This window comes from Primulina tabacum, chromosome 10, assembly GCF_025594145.1.
Source record: "Primulina tabacum isolate GXHZ01 chromosome 10, ASM2559414v2, whole genome shotgun sequence".
NCBI lineage: Eukaryota > Viridiplantae > Streptophyta > Magnoliopsida > Lamiales > Gesneriaceae > Primulina > Primulina tabacum.
In genome coordinates, this window is record NC_134559.1 from 4,234,980 (window position 1) to 4,253,760 (window position 18,781).

Below are 18,781 nucleotides of genomic sequence, written 5' to 3' on the forward strand. Positions count from 1 at the left end.
AATTTTTGCCAGAAATTTGGAGCAACATTATGATAATTAGCATTTTCCATTCCAAATTTATGTTGTTAAATAAATCAAATTAATCTTTTACTTTATACTAAGCACAATATATTTAAGGATTGCTATAGATTTCTAATGCTAAAAATATTATTGTAATTAATATAGTTAAAGTAGAGATAGATTTGAGTTTTTTTAATTATTTAACAACAAAAATAAATTCGAAATAATAGATTTTAAATGACTCAATCTAAATGCGATCTACTTCGTGCAGAAAATCGGGTACAAAATGGGTACAGAACCACCATAAGCAACTTATCCATGAGCAGAACTAAAAAATTCTAGCTTTCACGCCTTCAAGTAAATTCGCAAATACGAAATTGGGAATTTGAAGAAAATATATATCTTCCAATACGCACACAAGCAACAATTTAAACCCAGGCTACGACACTAACAAGAACATAAACCAAATTTTAAAAACGAGAAAATAACTACTCTTCTTTGTTCTCCTCAACAACAATGTCATTATTTGTTTCTGCTTTCGCTACTTCGTCGACCCTTCGAACATTTTCATCAACACCAAGCACGTCCTCCATCATATAATCCTCTGCGACATTTATATCTTCCACGTCATCTTCATCTTCGTTGTTGCTTTGTCCAGGGATCTTTCTAGTTTTGGGCCCGTGCTCAAGCTGATGGGTCTCAAGTTCTTTGTCCATTGTCTCTTGTAAGTTTGTCGCATCATTGTTTGCTATCCAAGCTTTTCTTCCATTTTGCCACCTTTCCAGACCATTCTCCACATTCGCAATGTACTTTTCTGCAATCTCCTTCTGATACTGTGATAGTTCACTTCTCCTAGAAGACTTCCATTCTTGAAAACTCTGATGACAAATAAAGAATTGCTATATGGAAAATTTATTCTAGCTGAATAGCCCATCTGCAGTTTAAATATTAAACTTGCTGCACATTGCTTCAAGCAATCAAGAAGCAGAAGTTAAGTCTCAGGAAAAAAAAAAAACTCACCTGTTCTTTTTCTTGCTCAAGCAAAGCTTCATCACGATCCTCCAGAGGCTTGGCAAACATGTAATAGATCGGAGGCTCTGTCTTTGTCCTGAAAGATCACAAGCATAGAAAATAGGAGAAATATGTCATACTAAATAAAATAGAAATTCATAAGAGCATCCTAACTCCAGACAGCAAGAAACCCGGGTCATTCAACTGCTTCAAGGTTCTGCATATGAATGGACACTTATCTTTTGTGTGAATAAAATTGTGAATATGGACACTTTTTGGAGCAAAATTAATAATAACCTGCACCGTGTAGAAAATGACAGGATCAGCTGTTTTTCCATGCAAGAGGATATTCAAACTATTACCAAAGAAAATGAGGGTACCTTATGAAATTTCCAAGTTTTTTGTGATGCTCACTCCATCGAAGAAACAACAATTCCAATTTCTTTTCCTCCGCCTTCGCAGCAATACGCGCTCTGAGAGTCTGAAAATAACACAGGCAATAGAAAAAGAATTCGGAAGTGCTACTATTTTGCATACAGCGGAAAGAATAACATAAAATTTCAGTATATAAACAGAATATATCAATATTAACATCAAACCAGGTCCCTTTTCCGCTTTTCTGCAATCTGCTCACGCTCTTGCTGCCTCAGTTTTTCACTTTCTTCACGTGCTCGTTGTTCAGCCTACATAGCATTTATAATTCAAGTTAATAGACATGGAAAGATTATTATCTTAAAATTTTAAAAAGTACGCAAATCTCTAAGTTCAACTTTTATAGTCACAACTCACAAGCCAGGACAAGCAAGGAGAACAAGAAAAAGGAAAAAAAGTCGCACGGTCGCACCCAGTTTTTCATGAAATTTCTTCTGGCATCCTCAGAAAAATAATTCAGAGTGTAAGCATACATATGCAAACATATACGAATTTATCAATGCTTTGTATGGACATACACAGGCCCTATATAGAATAAGCCAGCATAAGCAGTTTTCAATTTAGATCCTTGCAACTTCGGGTTGTTAATCCAAGTACACAATAACTATGCCCACATACACAAAATCAAAGTTTCGTTGAAGTTCATAGTTTTTATAGAACCACATTGCCAAACCAGCAAGATAGTCCAAGGCAGCTAATTTTTCTCACTCGACTTTTAGGATACGCTAGTCCCTGGTGTTTCATTTTGTTTACTCTTCAAAAGGAAAAAAGAAAGGTACACACACCCTTTTCAAAGAGTCCGACCTTCGCATGTATGCTTCCGTACCCGAAAGTTGCTTGTCTTCTTTCCTGAACCTCTGAAAGGGGGCAAACAACAGTAAATGTCCAGACCTCCATTCATCAATCTTTGCACTAGGGTAAAAGACAGAATCTCAATACGACTTACAAAGAGTAGCACCTTTATCAGGCAATAAGCCAAAAACAGACATCTCACTCAAGTTAATACTCCAGAAAGTTCAAACATATAATAACCGGTAACAAATCTAGACCTTTAATAGAGAATTCAATTATTTACAGCTTCTTTGAGATTTTTGGCTGAGCTAAATCATAAACGATAAGCAGTGAGCATACCTCCAAAGTCCCGAGAAGCTGACCCAGCATCCTCTTATTCCTGCTGACCAAACTAGGATCCTCATCTTTAGGCAATACCCTTGGTACATGCTCTGCCGGAGCGATTTCAAAATCCTGCATACACCAAGTACAGAACAGAAGAAAACAACTTAAATCCAATTGTCAACAGAACTTCAACACAACAATAGTTGGATTAAAAAACTCAAGCACTCAAAACTCAAATTCTTGTACCATTTTAGAGGGCAAGGGCCTCTTATTGCCATCCTGTTGCGGCCAAAAAGATGGCTTCTTTCCACTCTGACTCGCATTTGTATTTTCAATTTCAACAGGTAAATCTTCCCTTTTCACATCCTTCGCAGCTTCGGAGCCATCATCAGCTATCTCCCCATCCTCAAGCTTCAACACCCAAAATTAAACAATTAGTTTAAACTCGAAATTGTGTACAAGCATTCTCAGCTCCACACTGCTAAAATTATTCAAGGGATTTCCACACCTTCACAACAGCAGAAGAAAGTCTCTTTTTTGCTGCTGGCTGGTCCTCCATTTCATTTCTCTCCGCCTGATAAATCAATTGACTTCCAATTATTTCTCTTTCTTCAGCATAAATTATAGCAAGGGTGCAAAAGGAGTTAATAAAATAATTACGGGCCGAACAAAGCCACGCTGCTTGGCAGTAAAATTGCGAGGACCGGAGTTCGATAAACCACCACGGCGAATCCCCCTAGGATCGCGAAGCCGCTCTGAAATCTGCGTATAGGAAAACGAGGTATCATGGATAAATACAAAAAACTAAGGCAAAAAAACATCTCCATTAAAATGAAATCACGAGCTTCAGACAGTAGATTTTCGACGTATATATATACCAAACACGGGTATATACAAACAAATACAAGAAAAAATTTACTTCTCGTTGCTGGCGGTGGAGTTCATCGATCTCTCTGCGGAGTTCTTCCTCTGTCTTTTCAACTACAACCGCGCTGCCCATTGCGTCAACACTGAAACGAAGAAGATCGTTCGAGCTGCAGAGGCAAAATAAAACCTTTGCGAAGAATTAAGATAAAGTATTATATACAAATATAATTATTCAAATTTCATTTATTATATATATTATATTAATTAAAAAAAAACCCCAATCCTATTTAATGCCAAAATCTCAAAATTTCTGGATTTTGTGGAGCCACGATTATATATTAAACGGGTAATTAACTCACTTTAATCCCAATAACATATCTCGAATTTGCTTGGTAAATAAAATTAAATTCAGATATTATTAATTTAAATTTAATTATTTTACAGTTTATATTGTTATGCTTCCAAATATTTAATAATACAAACATTGTTCCGACAAAAATATAGTTGTTGTAAAATAAGTACTTCGTTTCACCATCGATCTAAAGAAAAATAAGATTATAACGTATCTGAGGTAGGTTTGTAATCTCAAAAAAAATGTGTAAACTCTCGTTGTATATATAAAATAACTTTTTCGAAACAAAGTAAAAATTGATGTAAATTTCAGACTTTTAAATATAATAATTTTGCATGTATTTACGAGTTTTTTAGAATTATTAATTCATTACAACGATCTATTATTTTCTTAGCCACCACTTATTTATTATATTTTTAAAATAATTTATCAATCCCCTTTTAGATTGTTTTATATCGCTGATATCATGATAGGAAAACATTTTACTTGTTCTATTTCTCAAAATAAATGAATAAAAAAGTTTGATTTTTCATGTCAACGCTTTTTCGGGCAAACATGTTGCACAAAGTTTGTTTAGTACGATTCACAAGACTAACGTTATTTGAAGGTTAATGTGTTAGCTCGGGAGATTTACCTTGTGTACATCGAAAGATAATGAATGTGCTTTCTATTGTCCTTAAAAAACATCATCTGTCAATGACTTTAGAAATGTTAACAATGGTTAGATGATCGGTCTGATCTGACCAACCACATAAAATAGATAGATTGAATTGATAATATCCCAAAAACATAGTCGACTGGTCTGCATGATTTAGGCTACACGAGTTTTTTAATATATGATGTTCATATGATCATATATGAATATCTTGTATGAAAATGACGTCCCATTATATAGTAGAATAAGCCGTTATGCTCCTCTAACATGAGGTGTTTTATTATTACTAGTAATAATGGTACATGCTATGTGCTTGTAGACAAAAATTTTACGCATAAATTGGACAAAGAAATCAGAATTATTTAATTGAATTTTCTACACATGTTTTAATATTTTTAAAATCAGTACTAAAGAAGAAGACTAAAAAATAAAAAACAAAGCATAAAAATGGAATTTGAGTGAATTTAGTAGGAGAAAAATGTATCACGATCTGAAAAAATAGATGAGAAAAAATGATAGTTTTTTATTACTATTTTATTTTGTGAATATGTATCTTACATTGATGCTTATTGATATTTATCTATTTTATTTTTTAAAAAACGAGGACATGATAGAAACCATCAAGGACACCAAAATATGTATATCTATTTTTGCCCCTTCATTATGGACAAATTAACCTATCAAAATTACAGTGTAATTTCTCACCATTTTTTAAAATTACATTTTGATTCTCGTTTAAATATAAATAAAATGAATTATAAAAAATACTCAATATTCAGTATATTAGTGTATAATTAATTATTGACAGAAACTTGTGTGAGACGGTCTCACGAGTCGCATTTTATGAGACAAATATCTTATTTGAGTCATCAATAAAAAAATATTACTTTTTATGTTAAGAGTATTACTTTTTATTATGAATATCGGTATGAAAATTCACGAGATCGTAACACAAAAGTCATATTCTAAATTATTTTGGTTGACCAAAAATTTGGGGGAGGTTTTTTGTTTGATATAATAGTAAAAAAAAAATATTAAAAAAGGAAAAAAAACATTGGTAAAATTTGAATAGCTTGTTTTAGAACGAACCCCATGGCGTATCATTCACTCCACTCGGGTTCATTCATTCCACGTATGGGAGTTATCGTTCGAGAAAGTTGGCGATTAAATACTGCAAAATTCTCGCGCTGATCAATCCCGAGGAGCAGATTTTGAAAAATGTACATACATATGCGCCAGTAGATAATCAATAACTTGATAGACTGATGGCGGAGGAGGGATCGGAGAGGGACAATGGGGGTTTAGCTTCTATGGATTCGATGGAGTCGAGATGGGTGTATCAAGACGAGGAAGGGTCGTATAGCGATCACGAAGGTGGTTACGTCAACGGCCGCGAGGGTTCTCCCCAGCGGTATTCCGATGACGAGGATAATGCGGATCAGAGGTTGATTCGCACGGGCCCTAGGATCGATTCGTTCGATGTTGAAGCACTAGAAATTCCCGGCGTTCATAGGAATGAATTTGAGGTATTACTCTAAAATTTTCACGAGTCTTCATCTACTATAGCTCAAAATGTGCGGAGCAGTTTCCTGGTTTTTGTCTATCGTTGTGTCTCTGTTGTTGTGTCGGTAATAAACGACCAAGGAAAATATTAAACTTGAAATAAACCCTGGCAAGAATTTAGTAAATTTATATGTCATTTAAATAGTCCAAAGGAAAAAAGTGAAGGGCAATTAGTTATTGCGGATGTTGACATGAGGTATAACCAAAGTTAGGAAGATCAAATGATAGAAAATTAACGGCTGTTGAATAAAGGAAATTTGTGTCGTCGCTCAAAGCTGACCGTGCTGTCTATCACAATGAGTTCATATTCTGCTCCATTTTTTCATGACGAGCTCAGTGAATAAGAAGTAGATGGCTAATAAATTACGAATGGAAAAGTGAATTGGTCTTAGACATTCTACAATATTTAGCAGCATAAATGGTTGTGTGGAGTTTGATGTTTTTCATATATCTGATATGATGCTGCCTTAATTGGCCGCAAAATTGTTATCTCCTTGCATTTTTTTTGAATTTTTTGCATTAAGAAGTGTTTGCTGGAAAATAACCATGGCAGTTCTGCTAGTATCAATAAAGATGTCTATGGGTGCTTGTACTTCATTTCAAAATTTCAGTCGCAGGATTTCACCATGGGCAGGAGATTCATATTGGCCTTTCAGACACTTGGAGTTGTTTTTGGTGATGTGGGGATTAGTCCATTGTATACCTTTAGTGTGATGTTCAGCAAGGCTCCAGTCAATGGGAATGAAGATGTTCTTGGTGCATCATCCCTAGTTTTGTACATCTTAATTTTGATTCCGCTGATTAAGTACGTCCTTATTGTTCTTTGGGCGAATGACGATGGTGAAGGTATACAGTTTCTGAGCTTTTGCCTTTATGTATATAAACATAATCTACGTATGAACTGGACGCATGACCAAAGTTATTTTCCCAATTGGTGCAGGTGGTACATTTGCTCTGTACTCCCTGATTTGTAGACATGCCAAAGTTAGTCTCTTACCGAACCAACTTCCATCAGATGCTCGTATATCAAGCTTTAGACTTAAGGTGCCATCAGCCGAACTGGAGAGATCTCTAAAAATAAAGGAAAGACTCGAAGCTTCTCTGACACTGAAAAGGCTTCTTTTGATGTTGGTCCTGGCTGGTACATCTATGGTGATAGCTGATGGTGTTGTCACACCTGCAATGTCAGGTGCTTTTTAGCAGATCCATTTCGATATATTTTATTATTCCTGCTGGATTTCTTTGGTAGGACAAGAAAGGATCTCTTTTTTAATCAAAAAAGACTTTTTTGCTTATTGAACTTGGTAAATTTATCAACAATTTTTGTGCAGTAATCTCTGCTGTTGACGGCTTAAAGATCGGAGTCTCATGGGTAAATCAAGGTGATTGATCCACTCAACTACTGGGACTCAGCTAAATTTGCAAATTATGTTACTTTGTTTTTGACATTGGTGAAAATTTGGTAAACTTGGAACTTATTAGGATCTTTTTGCATGAAATGTATTCCTTTCGTGATTAAATTCCCTGGTCAACTTAAGATGATATGAGATTCGAAATACTGAGAACTACCATTTCCCCAAAAGCAAGTAGTTGAACTTAGATTATCAATACTGGCTAAACATGCTGAGCTTATCAATCACAAAATTATCTGTGTTGACCATAGCATTCACCAAACTGCCATCATCACATCCTTCATACTTAATGGATTCTATATTGCATCGACTATTACTTCAGTTGCCTTTTTAAACGGTTATTCCATAATTTGAACAATTTGTTCATCTATAAGTGCAAATTAAGCATGCAAATTTGTAGTCTAGCTGACAATTGATTTCTGAATTGCAGATCATGTAGTGATGATCTCGGTCGCATTTCTTATAATTTTGTTCAGTGTACAGAGGTATGGAACTAGTAAAATTGGGATTGTAGTTGGTCCTGCCTTGTTCATATGGTTTTGTTCTCTTGGAGGCATTGGCATATACAACCTTGTCAAGTATGATACCAGTGTTCTGAAGGCATTTAATCCAATTCATATCTATTATTTCTTCAAGCGCAACTCAACCAAGGCTTGGTATTCCCTAGGAGGCTGTCTTCTTTGTGCAACAGGTATGCTCTCTTGGAATGAATCGACTGTTATTTTCCGTTTTTATCTAGTGCCCCCCCGGAATACAGCTTACTCTGTAATAAATGGCATGTTCTATGGTGTTGTCTCGCCCATTCTTTTCTCTATATATATATTCTTTTAAGTTCTCACAATCACATATTTGACCATATATTTTTTCTTGTATTGCAGTTTGCTATGTATATTCTATATTAGTTTAGCAGTTTGCTCGAATGTGATCAGCATCACACAGTTGTGAGCATCAGAAATGACCCTGATTTCTAATGTGGGATGGTTTAAATATAAGAAGTAATATGAAATAAAAGTGATAAAGGAAAGTCTGAAGTAACTTAGAAAGAGTTTACGCGTGCTTTAGTTATGTAACATTATTATTAATCTCCTCAGAGCAGCTTATATGCGCTAAATTCTCTTTTTGACTTACTTTGTTCTGAAAGAGCTGTATATCAACTTTCAGTTATTAAGCTATCATATTCAGCTTATGCTCTCCTTAGAAGAACTAGAATATAGCCCGTATTTACATGTTTAAATAACTTGGTTTCTAAAAAATAATCAGTAATGCATCACTTTTTACTGCTCTCTATAGCTTACATATTTGTTGTTACAAAAACACGTGTGATTAATTTCTGATTATCAGTTTTATGACTCAGGTTCTGAGGCAATGTTTGCAGATCTTTGCTATTTTTCTGTAAGATCAGTGCAGGTAAACTGCTGGATTTTGATTTGTATCTTTATTCTCTGGGTGAATGTAGAAGATTTAATGTCTTTTTTTCGTTGGAAATTTTATTTTCTTATTCAAGTTTGTAAATATGTTTGTGGCAGCTTACTTTTATATTTCTTGTATTACCTTGCCTTCTACTGGGATACCTGGGTCAAGCTGCTTATCTGATGGAGAATCATGCTGATACAACACAAGCCTTTTTCTCTTCTGTTCCAAGTAAGCATGATTCTTTTTTTTATCAAATGTAATTATTTATGATGAAAACTTTAATTTATGAATGTGAGACATTTCGCTTGTTTAGATTTGCTTACCATGATCATAAATGCTCTCTTTCCTGCTAGATTGTTTATTGATTTTTGATACTTGATATTAATATCTGTATTTCAACGTGCTCTTGGAAGAGGTACAAGGGTGTTGATAAATAACCTACAATAATGAAGTGCTTTAATTCAAATTCTTTGCAGGTGGAGCTTTCTGGCCTGTCTTCTTCATAGCCAACATAGCTGCATTGATTGCTAGTAGGACTATGACTACAGCTACATTTTCTTGCATTAAACAGTCCACAGCACTTGGTTGCTTTCCTCGTCTAAAAATTATTCACACCTCAAGGAAATTTATGGGCCAAATTTACATTCCGGTCATGAATTGGTTTCTGCTGGCTCTAACCCTGATTTTAGTATGCAATATCTCAAGTATTTATGAGATTGGAAATGCATATGGTTAGTCTCTTAGCTTTTCGATACAGCCGTGGTTTCTTTTTACCCTATTCTTTGCTGTTCTGTTCATTTGCCTTGATGTGTAGCCGATGCTTCCTCTATTGTTGATTACAATCCACAGGTCGGTCTATTTTGTAAATTTCCCCATGGTTTGTTGGTTAACTGCCAGTATGTAGAGCCTTGGGGTCCTAACTGTTCCTGCTGTGATTAACATGCAAGAAAATTATAGAACACAAATATTTTTTAAATTAAGCTGGGACCTTATTAAGTAATAGCTTCTTTTTCAAATGCTGTATAATAATTATACGCATGATTTAAAACCATTACATCATCCAAATATAATCGTGTTATCCATATGTATCATATTTAAATAATTTAATGTTTGAACACTCCCCGGCAAACCAAACTAGCACTAGTATCAGTAGTATACTAAAAGTTGTGTGTGTATATGAAATGAATTTTCAAAAACTTCCTGCCTTGTCAATCTATTTGATAGCAGTGGCGCTTTTTATATCATATTGTAGTTAATTCCATCTGATAATGGAGAACTAACGTGTAACGAACTTTAAATTAGTGTAATTTCACATTACCGTTGGTGATCAGTGAAAGCAGAAAGCAAAATGGTGAATCATTTATATTATATCTGACTTTGTACTACTCTGGTATACATAATTTTCTAAACCTTTCTATTTTATCTGACTTCATATTCCTTTTAAACACACATACACGTTGTTCGGACTAGTATAAACTATTTTTATGGTACCTGATATTTCCTTATTTGGCAGGCATTGCGGAACTCGGAGTCATGATGATGACCACAATCTTAGTGACTCTTGTAATGCTTCTTATATGGCAGATTAACATTTTTGTTGTTATGAGTTTTGCTATACTTTTCTTGGGGTTGGAGTTAACATTCTTTTCGTCAGTTTTATGGAGTATGGGGGATGGTAGTTGGATCATTCTGGTATTTGCCATTGTAATATTTTTTATAATGTACATTTGGAACCATGGGAGTAAGCTTAAGTATGAAACCGAGGTAAAGCAAAAGATGTCGATGGATTTATTGCGGGACCTAGGTCCCAACCTTGGAACTGTCAGAGCTCCTGGCATTGGGCTGCTTTATAATGAACTAGCAAAGGGTGTACCGGCTATATTTGGACATTTCCTTACCGCTCTTCCTGCTGTGCATTCGATGATCATATTTGTCTGTATAAAGTATGTTCCTGTGTCTGTTGTGCCTCAGAATGAAAGGTTTCTGTTTAGGCGAGTCTGCCTTAAAAGCTACCACATGTTTCGTTGCATTGCCAGGTACCATTTCTCCTGCAATTGTACCATATGTTGCATATCCTAAATCTCATCTTGACTGGAGTAGGTAAAGATAATTTGCATCCATATATAATTATATATAATCTATATGACAAGTGAGATAGGCCGTTGCAATGGTTGATTCTGCATATATTTAAATATCTTTGACAGTTTGATTGTACTAAGACGTAGGAAGAGCATCTTTTTATTTCTTTCAGTCAGGATTTCACATTTCCAGAGTTTATGATATTCTATTTTTGGCTTGACGGAGGTACTTGTGTCTTCTCTAAGTAGTAACCCTTCTGTATGCTTTTCACGTGGGGTCTTCTTGTGTAACTTCTAGGTGATTACCATAAACTATTGGGTGCTGCAATACAAAAATGTTATATGACGATACACCATCATATATGTTCATCTCGTCACTTTATTCATAGGACAAAAGCATCTAAAAAGAGGAATGTTGTCTACATCGATTTAAAGATGTTAACATAGCAGAAGCTCGCCAGCCTGTAGATGTGATGGGTGGATTTCATATTTTGACAGATATGGTTACAAAGATGTTCGCAAAGAAAACCACCAGACCTTTGAGCAGTTGCTGATCGAGAGTCTTGAGAAGTTCATTCGTCGGGAAGCTCAAGAAAGGTCATTGGAGAGTGATGGTGACGACGACTCAGATTCTGAGGAAGAGCGTTCTTTCTCAAGAATTTTAATAGCCCCCAACGGTAGTGTTTATTCACTCGGTGCCCCATTATTGGCCGAATTCAAGGATGCCAACAAGTTCATCTCCGAATCAAGCATATCAGAAGAGTCTAAGCAAGAGCCGTCTACAGATGAAATTGCTATAGACCCAGAGCAAAGTCTTGAGAAAGAGCTTTCTTTCATACGCAAAGCCAAGGAAAGCGGGTTCGTGTATCTTCTTGGTCATGGAAATATCAGGGCAAGGAAAGATTCCTGGTTTATCAAAAAGCTTATCATCAACTATTTCTATGCTTTCTTAAGAAAGAACTCTCGGAGGGAAACAGCGAATTTGAGTGTTCCTCACTCACATCTGATACAAGTAGGCATGACGTATATGGTATGAAGTAAAACTATAATCGAACCTGCACTCTATAAATACAACATGCTGACATATTCGGTTTTGTATGATCAGGTTTCAATTCATTTCGAAACTCATCAACGGACAAATTTGCAAGATTTTGTAGCTTTTGATATGCTCCTGTTTTGGTCATCGTTGTCATGTAATTATTATTTTTGAATGGAATATATCAAATTAATCGTTTGATGGTCGCTGTGTGAAAAAATTCACTAGGAGCATGTGTTTTCTACTCTTGTGAACTTCGTGGAGCGAAATTTTGGATATAGTGTGAGAGCCCAAAAAGTAAAATACGACTGGAATTGGTGTTAAAATTTAAAAGAAAATTATACAGGTCTGTCGTAAGGTTATTATTGACGTTAGCAAATAAAAGTTGAAGTTGCTCACTTGTGAAAAAAGGCTCGGTGACATTTTCCATCTGTGTGGAATGTGGAATTCGAAACACAATCGACTCAGAGTTGTTTTCGTAATCAAATTTATTATTATTTTATCAATCTAAAAAAAATATTATTATTTATTTTCGAATTGACTTAAAAATTTGAGCTTAGGCGTTCGAGTTGAAAAAAATTGCCATCAATCAACTCAATTTGGTTTGTGCAAACAATCAGGCCTTTATATTATGGAATGAATTCTTAACCTAAATGGGAGAGCTAAGAGATAATGACGGATAAAATAGTTTCAACCAGAATCCAAGAAGCTTGGAAAATGATGTGATAATTTAGAACTCTTATGGAAGTAAAAAAATTTCTAGTTTCAACCAGAATCCAAGAAGCTTGGAAAATGATGTGATAATTTAAAACTCTAATTGAAGGAAAAAATTTCAGGGAAAGAGGATGTTTATTTCGTTGGTGCTCTCAAAATACCACATATTTTAATCTTAGACAAAAAAAAATTGGCAAGAGATCCAGGGACCCCTCTGAAAACCATTTTTCACCAAACAATTTGGACTACAACTAGGAATCATCTAATCAAGGCCACCACCCTACGACATTTCTCAAATCATTGTACTGAGAAAAATACCACCCCCTAGCAATAATTGTCTCTACATGCTAAACGATCAAAGCATTATATAGAATAAAATATTTGACTTGTAAAATTACCATCCGCCATAGCTCTTGATAAAAAAATCTCGATTTTGCACCATATTTCTACAAATTAAGAGCACGAGAACATGCAGCAAGCACCAAAAATTAAAATGCACATGCAAATATATGATATAAAATGAAACGCAAGTTTTCTTCTTCATAACCCAACAACAGTCCGTCTACAAATATGGAGCTCATAGACAAGGCATTGGACGAGAGTTTGAGAGACTGTGTGTATAAAAATATGAGTCTATGAATACATTAACTCCTAATGCAATACACGGGGTGATCCGCACAACTTAGCAAGCCACACATACAAAAACTGAGAAGGGCCTCTTTTCGACCCACGATTAACTGCAGTTCTCCAACAAGACTGGAAATCATTCCCCAGAATATGTGGCACTGCAATAAAGAACAACAATTGCAAATCATTGATATGGCCTTGAAAAGTGATACCGGACGGATCTCTTGGAAGGTTATCAGAAAAAGCACATGGAAAGTCTTATAATGGATTTAAGAAGAAATTACAAATTGCGATCGTTTGGGACGTGACAAATCTTCATCGTTTGTATGAAGAACGGAAAAACATAAGATGCACTACATGAAAGTGAACCAACTTATAAGAATATGAAAAGACACAGACAATTAAACCTGAAAAAAAAAATTGGTCGTGCCATCAGTTCCAACCTCTCACAGAATTCCATCAAATTTTAAGCAAGGAAAACCCATCTTGCAACATTAGCAACTTCACTCAACAACCCATGTAGTCTATTTCTATGTAATCTTTTACCTTTCACACCATATGGGAACAATTACCTTTTCACTTCGAGAGCAGAAGCTGATAAGTCAATAATACCAGAATCAGAAACCAAGAGGATTCATGGAGAGACCATCATCTAAGTGCCCAGAGATTTTATCCTTGCAAGTTGGACACATATAGCCAATGGATTCTGATGGAGTTTCTGATTCAACACTGTCAAGTTTGAACTCTGTTCTGCACCATACACACACAGTTGTCAGCTGATTTACATCTAGTGCATTAAACGTAACATCCTCCGAACCAAACGTAACTGAGGAATTAAACCCATCAACAATTCCAGCCATATTTCCTAAGTTCATGGAGCTTCCGGACAAAGATTGCAACTCTTCTCCATTCATAAAACCGTACTTGAAGGGTTCCAGGTCATCAAACCTCAGCTCCTCAAATTCTGTAACATTCCCAAGCTTCTGACCAACCAAAGAAAATTCATGTTCTACCTGCAGTTATTGCATTTTATATAGAACTTATTAGCACAATGCCAGATCAATTAAGCAGGGAAAAAGCGCTACTACACTTGTATAATGAGACAAGAAAATGGATGATTTTGCTTAATCCCAGAGATGATATTTTGAGTGCATGTACAGAGTTGAGCTCATTGGCATTTAGAGAGTCACAACAAATAGGATGCATTTTTTATAATTGACAAGACAAATAAAATCATAAAATAAGATAACAGTTTCCAAACAGGGGAGAGATTTTCAGCACCTGTAATCTTGGAGCAGCGAAAATAAAGTTTGTCAAAAAAATAAATCATACAAACAAGATCAAGAAGTGTTACGTTTTCTTAATTCTAATAATGAATTTGATTTCAAGCACTTCCATCATCACAAATCACGGGACATGACAAAGCGTGAGATTGTTCCCCTTCCAAGCACCTAAACTACACATTATTTATCGGCTAACTAGCGGCCGAAAGACAGTAGTGGACACCAGTCTACCAGACTTAATATCAATTTTATGTATGCGACAATTGAGTCCAGGTACCTATGAAATTATTACCCCCACCCAATGAAAACAAAAGAAAAATTATAAGCTAATTATTCACCTTATTTGACATAGAGTCCAAGGAAGGGAAGAACTGAAATGATTGAGTCAAGGGCACAGAAGCTACTGCACTTGGAAAACCAATTTCTCCAACAGTTAATCCATGAGCATCTTCTAGATGATCATTTCTTGGATTCGAACATGCATTACCAAAATTCATCTCCAAATTTCTGTTTCCATACTTATCAATGTCATGCGACCCAATATATTCCGAGTCATTTACGCACTTGTCATCAATTTTAATGTCCATATTTGAAGTGTAATCATTGATCACCATACTATCGGTATCCATCATGGATATGCTACCATGTGCATTCAAGTCTATGTAAGCAGATCTGTCAACCTTATTTTCTTCCTGTGCTACAGGAGCCGAAAACAAATTTAATTCGTGACTACCACAGGCAACTGGAGTTTCTTCCAAGTTAAATGCGACAGGAGGAAGATCTTTTGTGGTTTGTTCACAAGTTCCAACTTTTGGGGTTTCATATATTGAACTTTGGGCTATTTCAATTAAAGCATCCATTTTTGATGTCCTTGGAAGCAATGCCTCCTGCGATGAAGATTTTTCATTCTTCTGGATGCTTGGAGGAGAAGTTATTTCACTGGAAATTTTCCCAGAATTCCTCACATGGACGCCAACATGGCCATTATAACTTCGTCTTTCTTCAAAAACCTTGTGACAGAATTGACATTCATATTTCCCATCTTTGATGATCACTCCTTCCCCAACAGGAGTCCCAATTCTGCACCTTTTCGTTGTCTTTTGGTGGAATGCAAACAGATGCTGCAAGTACACATTCTTCTCATCAAAAATCAACTTGCATTTGGCACATTCAATTATGTCCTGAACTTGAACTTCAGGAAGGTTTTCTATGCTGTTTGAGCATTCATTATTCTCATGTGCACCAGATGAGGCTCTATCCGAAGTAGAATGCGGTGGCACGTCATGCCATGTAGCACCCTTTTTGACAGCAGAATGTACATTCTGTTGCATACCAAATTAGTTTCATTTCACAATTAATAAAGAAGATGATAAACACCAAGTGCTTACCTTTGCAGTTGACTTGACAGATGCCTGCTGAATGCTAAAAGTATTCTGATCCCTTGGACGATCTGCATCACTACTCCCAAAATAGGATTTCAGAAAGGATGCAGCCTCCTGGCATGAAAAAAATTGTTGTCCAGTAGGGCTGTGATTTTTTTTGGGGAAGAGCAGATAAACGGGTTAAAACTAGTAATAGTTTAAGAAAACAAGGAATCAAAGAAAAAAAGGAAAATATGAATACAAGGGGTGAAAAAAGGAACTGTTTGCCAGACAACAAGGTAACTGGTTTTCAAGAAGTGTATTCAGCTTTAGCATAATCACAGCAGTAACAAATTTGAACAATCCATCACTAATTCACTTTTCCTAACCATTGTGCATTGATATCCAGAAACAAACTACTTTCACAAATCCCAGTAGCAGCATTGGCAACAAATTAAAAGAAACGTTCCTAGAGCTGAGCTGAAATAGTAAACAATGTCAGGTTTATTATCTGGCATTGCAACCAGAGTTAGATATTTGTCAGAGGGGAAAAAACCTAACAGATACAAATGTAGGATACCTGAAGAATATAAACTCTTGATCATGGAATAACCAGAAGGCTTAACACTTCTAATATAAATTTTAGAAACATTAGGGAAAGATACAAAATGACTAGCTAGACATGTATTATTTCTCTTCTCAAAAGCGGCGCCGGCTATTAATCAGATTCCACTAATGAAAATTCCTATAGGTCAGAAAAATAAAAATAAAACTATTGCAAGATTGAGGTCATTTATTTGTTCTTAGAGCATACATCAAATGCAATTCAAGAACTTCCAAATATACTGGATGTTTAAGAAGGCAATGAACTCATTAGGACAGCCAGAAGGTAAGGGCAGAGCTCTATGTTGTATTGAAAGCTATCTCAATTGTTCCACATATGTAAAATTGGTAGATTTTATACTGAGAAAGAGAAGCTCTTTGCATTAGATATTCATGAGTAAGGTGGGAAAAAAAACAAACCCACCAGGAACCGGCATAACTACAGTTAACACCGAAAGGCATTACAAAGCAACATTGTCACATATTCACCCGGAAAAATCAAGAAAACGAAGAAACTTGCTAAGTTACACAAAATGAACAACAATGCTTCAAATGTGTATTTTTTATACTGCCGCACAAACCAAAAATGTTCATCTGTCGATATATATGCACTGCACAGTAAACTTCGATGTGCGTGAAATCCATTAACTTCCAATTCCAGCAACAAACATACGTGCTACACATTGATCCATTCATTGGTTACAGAGCCTTAACTTTTGTGCTTACTGCCCTTGGAAGAGACTGTTAATCTCTTCACAGCCTAAATATATCATGTCCGGGGCATTGCACAGAGCCATTTTCCTTGTTCATCGAAAATTTGTTCATTAGCAAACCATCCTTTTGGTTTAGAAATCCTAGCATCACATTCTTTTTTATCCAACATCCACATGAATGATGATAAACAAAAGTTCTTTTCTTATTTATCAATTGCTCAAGATTTGATCTTTCATTTTTGTCAACTCATATATATCATTTTAGATAAATACATTGATCAATTAGTCAGTGGTAGTAGGCTCGTGAATACTACAGCGACAAACACAATAGCGCAGAGAATCGGATAAATATAATCATGAAAGTAAACATAGATTTTTTAACGTTATGAAAAATATTGGGAAAAAAACGCGAAATTCTGCAACCTTATGCATCTTCGGCAATAGATGGAGGGGCGGAAATCTCGCCTCCTGATTCCAAGCAAGAGCTTCCAGTCAATGGGCAATGCATCTCCAAACATACCTGCATCAACATACTTCCTCTTCTTTCTAGTGCTACACCATTGCCCCTCCAAACTCCACAAAAACCCTAAAACATCCTCCTCGGTTACCAATCCCGCAGTCCTGCTCCTCAATTCTTGGGCGAACAATTCATCACCATTCTTCTCCAGTTCGTCCAAATTCACCAGCTCGCCCTTACTATTCACTTTTTGTAGCTCACCACCAATGTCACTCTCCAAGAAACCTTTTCTGTTCAAATTCTTGTTTTTTATCGCCCTTTTTCGCTTCTTCTCCGCTGAATGGAGTTTGATCTTCAGATTTTCTTGTAATCCTTGAAAACGTGATTGCTGGGAGTCCTGCGTCACCGACAGCATCGCCTCAGCCTGCGGAGGACGAGCCGGAGGCGGAGCAGGTGGGGGAGGATTATGGTTGCCATTCACAAAGTGCTTCAGGTAGTGGGTGATGGAGTGGTTCACGGGGTCGGAGGAGGGGTGGGGATCTCGGGGTGGTTTAAGGGATGGGTGTGGGCCAGGGAGTCGGAAGTGAGAACGGTGCAGGAGGCGCGAGTAGGTCTGTCGGCGGCTGCCGGCGGACTCGTTGAAGAGCGAGCGATCGAGTTGGGGACAAACAACATCGTCCGTATTGCTTAGGTCGAAGAAGGAACCGGAGCAAAGAGAGAGAGTTTGCAGTTCCAATTGGGAGAGCCTTGAGACGTCTATGCACTTCAAAGCTTCCACCTTTACACAAGCATCTCCGCCGGAGGATGAGTACCGTGGAGGTGGCGGTGGTTCGGCGGAGGCAACAGTAGCCATTTATCAGCCGGCGTTACAGTGAAAACCATTCACAGTAAAGGAGAATGGGGAAAATGGAGGAACCACTTCGTAGGATCACTGGATTCCTCAAACGACACCGTATTTAATGTATGATCATGAATATTGATGATTGATGATTCATATTTGATAATTGATAATAATTAATTATATAAAATAAATTCATATAACATTATTATTTTCCATTTTCCCCAAAAATATACCGTATATGACTAAT

At 36.2% G+C, this 18,781-nt stretch overlaps 3 protein-coding genes across 6 annotated transcripts; 1 reads left to right on the forward strand and 2 right to left on the reverse strand.

The window, feature by feature from the left end:
* Positions 1 to 358: 358 nt before the first annotated feature.
* On the reverse strand, positions 359 to 3,630 carry LOC142505429 (uncharacterized). Its single transcript, XM_075618413.1, has 10 exons — positions 3,479 to 3,630; positions 3,220 to 3,321; positions 3,068 to 3,133; positions 2,806 to 2,970; positions 2,575 to 2,688; positions 2,229 to 2,300; positions 1,611 to 1,694; positions 1,392 to 1,492; positions 1,021 to 1,108; positions 359 to 878 (listed from the first exon to the last, which is right to left on the reverse strand). Exons 1-10 carry the CDS (start codon positions 3,557 to 3,559, stop codon positions 489 to 491), a joined length of 1,263 nt encoding a protein of 420 aa, XP_075474528.1. The 5' UTR covers positions 3,560 to 3,630; the 3' UTR covers positions 359 to 488.
* A 1,858-nt stretch (positions 3,631 to 5,488) lies between these two features.
* Positions 5,489 to 12,065, forward strand: LOC142504824 (potassium transporter 7-like). Of its 4 annotated transcripts, none has more exons than XM_075617647.1 (10): positions 5,489 to 5,959; positions 6,608 to 6,842; positions 6,937 to 7,185; positions 7,328 to 7,378; positions 7,839 to 8,099; positions 8,763 to 8,815; positions 8,935 to 9,049; positions 9,298 to 9,552; positions 10,335 to 10,857; positions 11,398 to 12,065. In XM_075617647.1, exons 1-10 carry the CDS (start codon positions 5,699 to 5,701, stop codon positions 11,933 to 11,935), a joined length of 2,541 nt encoding a protein of 846 aa, XP_075473762.1. In that variant the 5' UTR covers positions 5,489 to 5,698; the 3' UTR covers positions 11,936 to 12,065. The 4 variants fall into 4 exon arrangements, with proteins under 4 accessions (XP_075473762.1, XP_075473763.1, XP_075473765.1 ...); XM_075617648.1 differs by having other exon boundaries at positions 6,614 to 6,842; XM_075617650.1 differs by having other exon boundaries at positions 11,198 to 11,636.
* Positions 12,066 to 13,164: 1,099 nt separating this feature from the next.
* LOC142504809 (uncharacterized) lies at positions 13,165 to 18,643 on the reverse strand. The gene is made up of 5 exons (XM_075617614.1): positions 17,660 to 18,643; positions 15,948 to 16,086; positions 14,898 to 15,881; positions 13,849 to 14,289; positions 13,165 to 13,434 (listed from the first exon to the last, which is right to left on the reverse strand). Exons 1-4 carry the CDS (start codon positions 18,544 to 18,546, stop codon positions 13,894 to 13,896), a joined length of 2,406 nt encoding a protein of 801 aa, XP_075473729.1. The 5' UTR covers positions 18,547 to 18,643; the 3' UTR covers positions 13,165 to 13,434; positions 13,849 to 13,893.
* Positions 18,644 to 18,781: the final 138 nt, after the last annotated feature.